The 10,277-nt window shown below is 39.5% G+C and overlaps 1 protein-coding gene across 1 annotated transcript in view; it reads left to right on the forward strand.

Annotated features, from left to right (window-relative positions):
- adamts6 (ADAM metallopeptidase with thrombospondin type 1 motif, 6) overlaps positions 1 to 10,277 on the forward strand; it is a gene marked incomplete in the record, with an annotated part of 235,599 nt that overhangs the window by 202,644 nt on the left and 22,678 nt on the right. The window contains 1 exon segment of the mRNA XM_014023951.1: positions 6,438 to 6,642. Within this exon segment, the coding sequence (XP_013879405.1) occupies positions 6,438 to 6,642 (205 nt within the window).

The following is a 10,277-nucleotide window of genomic DNA, read 5'->3' on the forward strand; positions in this document are numbered from 1 at the left end:
CAGCTGTTCTTTGGTACATTGCTCCAAAATCCCTTCCGATGGAGACTTAATAAAGTCCTCTGCTGACATGGTTAGAGTAACTTTATGCCAAAATAGATAAGACAAGTTAAAGAACTGAAGTGTTACGCTTAAGTGTGTACAACAACCCCAAATTAAACTAAACTCCCCTCTGTCTGCCTAACGTAGTCTAACTAACTTGACCCTAGTCTTCAGAGGCCAGGGATGGTGGGTACTTATGCACTATATACCAATAGCATGATAAGGTGACCAGTAAGCTGGCCACCCACCAGAACTATGGCTGTGCCCCCGAGACAACTGCTCCAACCATATGACCTCACATTAACACATTCCAGCTCACGAATCCTAAAATAGGAAACGCGCTACAGCCTACAGAGGAGCTAGTTTAAATCAACTATAAATGTTGGTTAATGTACACAGACTCACAGCAGTCAACACTTACCAATCAAGGCATTTCTGAAAAGAACACAAAATTATACAAAACTAAACAAATTAAACTTGCAAGCTTCCCTAAAGACATAAATCAACCTTTCTTTGACATCCTTTCTGCTAAACAAGGATGCAAAACAAAAACCATCTACAAACATTACAAATGTTTGTTCTTTAGAAACTCACCATCAAAGTGAACTCCAACTGGACGAGCCCCCAATTTGTTATGGCCTAGCTCAAAACCATAACAAATAAAAGGGGAAGCAGGCAAGTGTAACTTAAAGTGATTTATTATTAACTAAAGCAAAAAATAAAAGCCCTCAAGGGAAAACAAAAAAGGCCTCCTTGGTGGTGAAGGCATTTCTCAAGTAAGCTCCCCCGGAGACTATGGCCAGCTGCCTTCCATCTCCAATCAGCTCCAGAAACACCTGAGCCTGAAACACACCCACACACAGAGAGAGAGAGAGAAAGAGACCAGGGCCTGGGGTCGTAACACTGTCTACTTGTCAGGCCTGTCCGAGGCCTGCTTAGAGGTAGAAAATCTTGTTTCTTCACTCAAGGTGACCCCTACAAAACATTTAAATAAACAAGAAATTCGATGAGTTAGAACTAAATTTTTGAAATTTCCAATCCTTCCTAAAGTTAAAGAAGTTCACTTTAAAAATTTTAATGAAAAATACCCTTCACAAGAATTTGTTATAAAAAATTTTCAAAATTTGAAATGGAGACATGACAATTTTGTAAATCATCAGTAAATCAACTGAACACTTGTTTAAATGTGAGATTTCACATAGATTTTTGAATTAAGTACACATCTGGTTCATCTGAAGTCTCTCCAAATAAGTCCCTTTTCCTAAAAATATATTAAATATGGAATATCAATTAAAAAATGAATATTTGACAAATAATATCACATTGTTTGCTAAATCAGCACCTATTTTTTATATTTACAATTGTTGTTTCACACAATCTCTTCCAAATAAAAAAATGAATTTAATCTGATTTAAACCCGTTTTCATTTAATTATTATTGTTTTTTATTTATTTTCCCGTAGTTTAAATATATATTGTTGATGTTGTTTTTGTTATTTTTATTGTTTTATTTACTTTTACTAAAGATTTCTAAGTCAGTTGGTTTACTTAGTTAATATTCATGGTGATTGGTTCAATAAAAAAGTGCCATGATGGATGTCACAGTTTTATTCCCCCAATCTTTTTTGATGAATGAACATTTACAAAAACTTTTTTTTGTTGGATGTCACAGTTACGATAGAGGCGCAAGTCGATGATGTAATCTGTACTGTCCCAATTCTCAATTGTTTTGCACACTTGTAACCTGCGCACTCAAACACTACGTGCACTTCAGAGAGGGGTGCAGGGTGCGCGCTGAGCTTTAGGACTGGGCGATATTCAAGGCTGGTACTGAATCTTTTTGATAATTTGTCACTTACTGGGTTTCAGAGATGCATACTCATGGGCAGGGGTGGAAATTAAAAAAGTTAAATTAAAAAAATAAATTTATACACTGCTTCCCATCATTTCATCACCAATTGCTTTTAATATACAGTATCTCTTGTAGTTGGTGTTCTACACTAGAATGAATGAATGTCTTTTTTATGTTCTGAGATTTCATGGAAATCCCTCTAGATGATCCATTGCTGTCTCAGAGATAATATCTATTTTTACTTTTGAAAAGGTTTATGTCACAAGGTTCATTTTGTTACCTAGTTTGCCTGGGTTTTTGTTTTGATCTGCATCGAAAAATAACCTGCAGAGAAAAGTTGAGGAAAAGAAAGGAGGCAGAAAAGAAACAGTCTCAGCAGGCCAAATATAAAGAGGTAAACTTTTTCACAATTTTGAAGCAGCTATTTCAAAAGCCCGATCACCTCTGGATTTCATTTTGAATCTAGAAACATCTAAAATAAACTGGTTGGTAGGCCTGAGTGCTTTAACTAAAGTGTAGATGTTAAGATCACATAAATAAAACAGGGCCAGACTGAAGGGAATTCATGATCAATAAATGGAAGTCTGAATAATATAGCAGAAAACCAGTTGAATCTCTTCTAAAAAAGGCTTTATTCCAGTCTCTCACTCCAATTAACTCTAGCAGCACACAACACACACTCAGCGGACCTCAGAGTAAAATGACCTTTGTCTTATCTGAAGATGAAAACAGAGTCCAGACTGTCCTAGGCTGAATCTAAGGAGACTGCACGCAAGCACTAACAAAAAACTCATTTCATGATGATTCAACCTTTTAACATAATGTCTCTTCCTGGTTACACCCCTGAAGGTCTTTTTACGTCAGACGTTAAACGTAACAAACTTTTGTTTATGAAGACAGAAAGAACATTGATATGACACACCAACTCTCATTCTCTGTTTTAAATCTTATGGCTGCAATGATCAGAAAGTTCATTCAGTTGATCAGTTACAAAATTTCTTTCAAGACCATTAGAAATTTTAAAAGCCAACAGTAAAATCTTAAAATCAACTCAAAGGTAAACAGGAACCCAGCCGGTCGAGGCAGATGGTCTCCTGTCCTGAGCCTGGTTCTGCTGGAGGTTTCTTCCGTATTAGCAGGGAGTTTTTCCTCTCCACTGTTTGCTTAGGATGGGAGACTGCGATGAAGCGAATATTCAGGGTTATGTGTTCATGTTTTTTAGTACCTGTTAAAAGATGAGCTACTGCATTCTGGACAATCTGTAAGCAACACAGAGATGATTTATCCAAGCCACCATACAAAGAATTACAATAATTCCAATGAGGGGCAATAAAATCATGAATCCCTTTTGGAAATGTTATACTTTCTGAAAATGGACCCCAAAGACAACATATTAAGATTAAGGCAAACTAATTAAGGACAACAAGAAACACCTGGAGGAGACATAAGAGGAAACAGGTGAACATGGGCTGGGCTGGAGCAGGGCAGAGATACACAGGGGAACACTGAAACACTAGAAAGCTAAGGCAGACCATGACAGGGCCTCCCCCTCAACGACGGCTCCCAACATCAAAAAAGGAGAGGCATTGGACAGAAACACCATCACAAGGGAACTCAAGGACACAACACACAGAGTTCAGGGGGCAGCCCAAAGACCATCCAACACGGAGCAGGAGATCCGGAGGATGGCCAGGAGACCATCCAAAGCGAGGCCCAGCAGGAACAGGAGGCCCAGCAGGAACAGATGTGGAGACACAGGAGGTGGCGGGAGCAGACTAGGAGCCACAGGAGGTGGTGGGAGCAGACAAGGAGCCACAGGAGGAGGCGAGAGCAGATGAAGAGCCACAGGAGGAGTCAGGAGCAGGCGAAGAGCCACGGGAGGAGGCGGGAGCAGACGAAGAGCCAAGAGAGGAGGTGGGAGCAGATGAAGAGCCACGGGAGGAGGTGGGAGCAGGTGAGGAGCCACGGGAGGAAGTGGGAGCAGGTGAAGAGCCACGGGAGGAGGCGGGAGCAGGCGAAGAGCCACGGGAGGAGGCGGGATCAGACGAGGAGCCACGGGAAGAGACTGGAGAAGACGAGGAGCCAAGGGAGGAGGCAGGAGCAGGCAAGGAGCCAGGGGAGGAGGCAGGAGCAGACGAAGAGCCATGGGAGGAGGCGGGAGCAGACGAAGAGCCACAGGAGGAGGAGCGAGCAGGCAAAGAGCCACAGGAGGAGGCAGGAGCAGATAAAGAGCCACAGGAGGAGGCGGGAGCAGACGAAGAGCCAGCGGAGGTTTACCGAGCCAGTGTGTCAATGATGGCGAAAACAGGCGACAGAGGTGATGAAGAGGCGATGGGCGATGACCCAGGCGAAGAGGAGGCAATGATCCAGGAGACGTGGAGGTGACGGCAGCAGACCCAAATGTCAAGGCGGTGCCGGCAGCTCACCCACGAACCTCGAGGACCGCCGACTCAGGAGACACTGGGACCACCAACTCAGGAGACACTGGGACCGCCAACTCAGGAACTGAGGCCACCAACTTGGGAACTGAGACAGAGGACTCAGCAGGAACAGCAACTGCCAACTCAGGATACTCAGCGGACACAGGAAACACAGTAACATACTCAGGTAATCCAGATGACCTAGGTGGCTCAGGTGACTTGGTTGCAGAAACAGCCAGTTCGGGCATTGGAAAAAAACAGAGGTGGGAGGGTGGGCAACAGAACCACCAGGAACCGCTGCTCTCAAAGGGGAGTCCTTGAGAGAAGAGCAGACAGCTATCCCTGCATCTGCTTCAACTCATCCAGCATAGTCTCAGAGTCCAGCTTAGCTTTGGTGGGTGGTGGAGTAGAAATATGCTCCTCATATAGAGGCAGACCAGAACTCCATGCAGGCTTGGGCACTTGATCGGATCATTCAGACAGGACTGGTCAGGAAAAAACCCAGGGCGCAGGCAAAGTTCAAAAATGCAACAAAAAGGCTTTATTATAGCAAACAAAAAGGCTGGCGAGGCAGCTCAAAACACTCACTAGTCAGGAGATAACAGAGGCAAAACTCACGGGCACGCAGACAGAACAGGAACAGGCAACAATGAAACGACAAACACTGAGGACAGGACACAGAATACAAAGGCAAACTAATTAAGGACAACAAGAAATACCTGGAGGAGATATAAGAGGAAACAGGTGAACATTGGCGGGGCTGGAGCAGGGCAGAGATACACAGGGGAACACTGAAACACTAGAAAACTAAAGCAGACTATGACAGTCACAAAACAAGGAGGGAGTTTCCGCAGTTCAAATGACACCCAGATTGCTCAGCAGTTTTAAAACATACAAAGCTGAAATTTGGTGAGTTGGTAGCTGAGAGTGTATGCAACACACTCTGAGTTATATTCACAAGTTTAAGCTTAGTGCTAATGCCATTTTAATAAAATGCTATAATTCTGCCATTTTAAGACTAACAGAGCTGAAAACTGGTAAAGTAGTATCCAATAAGAAGCTTTAACAAATTCTGAATGCTAAATAAAAATTCAAGATGGCCACTGGAACTAATTTGAAACTGCAATAACTTACCCATATAAAAATTTGGTTGGTTAAAATTTGGTATGGTGGTAGCTAAGAGGGATCACATCACATATTGAAGCTAAATCAAAAATCCAAGACGGCAGTCATAACTAAAACACTAAATTGATCATAACTCAGCCATTTTTATCATATATAGCTCAAATTTGGAAATGGTTGTAGATCACAGTGATCTCCAACAAAAAGTAAATCCCAATTTTTAATTAAATTGGACAGCACATGGCAAGCCCTTTTACAGTTTCTCCAGGAACTATTCTACTTTTTTTATTATCTGCATTTGAAAGACAAAAGCAAAAATGTTTTTGACCTTGTGTGTGTTCATGTGCATGCTCATATGTCAATTTGTACTAAACATTTCATGGACAACTAGATGAGTTTTAATGATTTTTTAAGGAATTTATTATTGGGTGTTCATCTACAATAAAAGCCTGTTGGATCTACTCAATTCAGAATGGCTACCACAGCTAGATGGCCTTACATTAGAATATATTAGAAAACACTTACTATGAGCTATTCAATATTACAGCTATTGGTGTGGTAGTAGCTGAGTCATTCAGAACACATACTCTGAGCCTGCCATGTTGTAAGATCACGCTCAGTGCTATTTTTCAATAATGAAAATGGCCACAACGTTATCATTTCTCAACACAAGATCATTTTAGTTTAAAATTATGGCATGTAAAATGGAAGGTGATGTCTCATTCTTTGAGGAATTCTAGACCTTTATTCATATGAGTGTTTTACATTTTACTTCATAGAAATAATTGTGAGATTGACAAAACAATCAATGCTCAGTTTTTCAGTCGTTACTACCAAGAAAGGTTTTCCTTTAAAAAGTTTCCTTTTCCACTCATTGTCTTGAAATGATAAAATCACTTAAGTTCTAAAAACATTTTTATCGTATTTGTTTTATTCACATAGTAAACAAACCTTCAACAGTAGTTTTACAGCTATGTTGTTACCCTTGGTGCTTTTCTCTGGCAGGTGGTTTATTGGTGACTGGTCAGAGTGCGGAAAGACATGTGATGGTGGAATGAGGAAGAGGACAGTCTTGTGTATCAGAAAGATTGGCCTTGCTGAAGAGGAGACACTAAAAGACACCTATTGTTTGACTCACCGTCCTATTGAAAGAGAGTCCTGCAACAACCAGTCTTGTCCACCAAAGTGGGTCACTTTGGAATGGTCTGAGGTAAGACAGCATTATGTTTTTAAAGAAAGTATCTCACTGGGCTTTGACAAGTCAAACTACATTTGTGAGAGTCTCCAGATTATCTTGTGACATTCGCAGTGTTGAACATGTTTAAAGAAATGTGTGCAACAGAATTTGTCTCAAAATAATCACTGAGTCATTGCAAATGTAAAAAGAAAATTAAAAAAAACAGTTGTCTTGGGCATATCCAACCCATCGTTTGCCTCCTGCTCAGAAAATATGTCCATATCTAATAACCATGCTTATTACAAATAACTAGGGAGATATCCGCATGGCAGAACAGTTGTTAGCACTGTTACATCTCAGCAAGAAGATTTCTTGTTTGCCTCATGACTACAGCCATTCTGTGTGAAGTTTGCATGTTCTACCTGTGCATACGTTGGTTTTCTTTGGGTAGAATAAATTAGATTTTACTGTCATTTTGCCAGATTACAACAACATTTGCTTCCCAGTGGGTGGCTCTTTATTTCAATCTCATGTCCTTTACCAGAGGCCTGGGAGCTTGAGGATTATTTGAAGAATCCTAGCTGTTCCTAGGACTGTGCTTTTCTGGACTGAGATGTCAGATGTTTCTCCAGGTACCTGTTTGAGTCAATTCTCCAGTGTGGGGATCACTTCCCTGATGTGCTCCAATGACCACAGGCACTACATTGCTTTCACCTGCCTGGGTCATTCTAGCTCATCCCTGAGCCCTTGGTATTTCTCCAATTTCTTCTGTTACTTTTTCCTGATGTTTCCATCATTGAGGATGGTCATATCAATTACAACAGTTGTCCTCTGCTGCCTCTCACAATATCTTATTGGTTGGCCATTATCATGTTTACTGTTTGAAACTGGAAGTCCCACAGGATCTTAGCTTGGTCATTCTCCACCACCTTGGGATGTGATTCTCACATTGATCTTGTGGTCTCCAGTTCGTACTCTACACAGATGTTTTTGTACACTATACTATACCAGCCACTTGGTTATGGTGTTTCATTTATTCCTTTCCTGTTAGTATCTTACACTTATGAGATGCTGGTTTGTTTCTAGGGCTTCATTAATCACCCTGCACCTGGAATCTTGCCTGGTATGGTAGATCTGGGCGTCAGTTGCTCTTGTGCTCAATGCCTGTGTAGAGCCTACTCTCATATTCCACCAGAACTTGACTTTAGGGCTGCAGCTAATGATTATTTTAGTAATCGATTAATCTATCGATTATTCTGATGATTAATCAAGTAATCGAATATAAAAAATTGTCATGTTCTGCAGTAATTGTTTAAGCTTATTTTATGAGAAATACAATTATTTAATATTGTGATGGGGTAATATACACCTGCTGATTACCCTGCTGCAATCAAAGTAAAATTACACCAGTTGTATTAATTAATGCATTTTAAACTCCATTTTTTTGTTTTTATAAACGTGAGGTTTGAGGAAGCATTAATTAAAAACACTCTGTCACTGAATCATTTTAAACCATCGCTTAAAAATCTAAATGCTGTAAATTTATTCTTATGGATTGGAAAATGTTTTTTTTTTTTTGTTTTTTTTGTCAGAAATTTAATAAGTAAAATGTGTAATATAAACATTTGGATGTTGCATTTGAGTTCTGTAGATTTCGCTTGTTAATTTTAACAAAAAATATTTTAAGACTGTTGTTAGGTTGATGCAGGGTTCCCATTTAGGCAATAAAAGATTTAGTTTGAGAGGTAAGATAATATCACACTCAACAAATAAAAAGAAAAAAGAAAATGAACGTATTCACGATCTAGAGGAAGCCATCAAATTGTTAGGAACTTTGCAAGGCGAGAAAATACAGCAAAAAATGCGGAAGGCAAAATTAAAGTTAAATGAATACACAGACAAAAAAGTAAATTCTTAATACGACTTAGATTAGAAAATTTTGAGATAGTAATAAATCAGGAAGTTTTTTTAGCTAACCAGCTTAAAATAAATAAAGAAAAAACAACTATATCTGGTATTAAAGACATAACTGGGAGTATAGTTTATGATCAGGGAGAAGTAAATAATGTTTTCAGAGACTTCTACCGAGTTTTATACACTCCGCAGATAAACCCTTCAAATAAGGATATTGAACAATTTTTGGAAAAAGTGTCACTTCCAAAATTATCCAGTAACCAGTCTTTAGAACTAGACTCTCCAATAACATCAGCTGAATTATGTGAAGCTGTTAAAACATGCCGAACAAGAAAGCCCCAGGTCCGGATGGGTTCCCAGCAGAATTTTATAAAGAATTCTGTAATATTCTGGCACCAGTAGTTTTCACAATGCTTCAGGAATCAGAGGAACATGGCAGGCTTCCATTACAAATGAATTCGGCCAACATCAGTCTCCTATTAAAACCAGGTAAAGACCCAGTACTACCTACAAGTTATTGAATTAATAAACTCCTTTTCAAAAGTTTCTGACTACTCTATAAATTGGTTAAAATCTACAGTTCTTCCAATTAACTGTGTTTTTTACAATTCTCTAAACACACAACTACAGTTAGGAAATATTAAATTTCTGGGTATTAATATTTTTTCTAGATTGGAAGATTTAATAAAGTTAAACCACATTCCTCTTTTAAAGAAAATTGAAGAAGATCTTACTAGGTGGAGTTCTCTACCCATATCCCTCATGGGAAGAGTTGCCTCTATTAAAATGACGGTTTGACCGAGAATAAATTATTTATTCTCAATGATACCAAATAAACCTTCACCTGACTGGTTTAAATCACTGGACTCCTTCATTTCTAAATTCCTGTGGAAAAACAAAACTCCTCTTATTAGCCTAAAATCATTACAGAAAACTAAAGGTACCGGAGGGCTAGAGCTTCCAAACATTTATCACTACATTCTAGCTAATAGGCTACAATACATTTCGAAGTGGTTAAAACCTAATCAAATAGACGAGACTTGGCTGGACATAGAACAAACTTTATGTGATAATATTAGGATTTCAGATCTTCCATTTATAAGCGCAAACATAAAACGACATGCTTGCTTTAAAAGCATTAATATTAGCTCATCTCTGGCAGCATGGTGGGAATTTCTGAAAATGACAAAGTCTTCACTACTCCCATGTAGACAAACACCCATCTGGAACAATCCTGACAATATATATATAAAGTCCTCTATAGAGCACATTATACAGGCCAGCGAATGTTCAACATGGGTTTTACTTCATCTAATAACTGCTACCATTGTACAGGCGATGTGCCAGACAATTATATCCATGCACTCTGGCTCTGTCCGCCTGTCCAGAGGTTTTSGGTCCGGGTATGTGAAGATTTGTCGAAGTGTTTGAATTGTTATATTCCACCCTCTCCGTCTGTTTGCTGATTGGCTGTCTTAGGTGATGTCACTATAGAGAAAAACACTTCTCATATGATTTCCACTGCCTTATGCATCGCAAAGAAAACCATACTCTTAAATTGGAAAAATAAAAATGATCTTAGCATTAATCAGTATAGAAATCTTCTGTTAGATCATTATAGTCTTGAAACAGTCTCTGCCGCCACAACAGATAAGTTTGTTTGGGCTCCTTTGATTAGTTTCATCACATAGTGAGGGTGAGGGGTTTGGGATCAGACCTCGTGGGGCATTGAGGCTAGTGGGGGTGTATTGGGG

This window comes from Austrofundulus limnaeus, unplaced genomic scaffold (genome assembly GCF_001266775.1).
Source record: "Austrofundulus limnaeus strain Quisiro unplaced genomic scaffold, Austrofundulus_limnaeus-1.0 Scaffold398, whole genome shotgun sequence".
Taxonomy (NCBI): domain Eukaryota; kingdom Metazoa; phylum Chordata; class Actinopteri; order Cyprinodontiformes; family Rivulidae; genus Austrofundulus; species Austrofundulus limnaeus.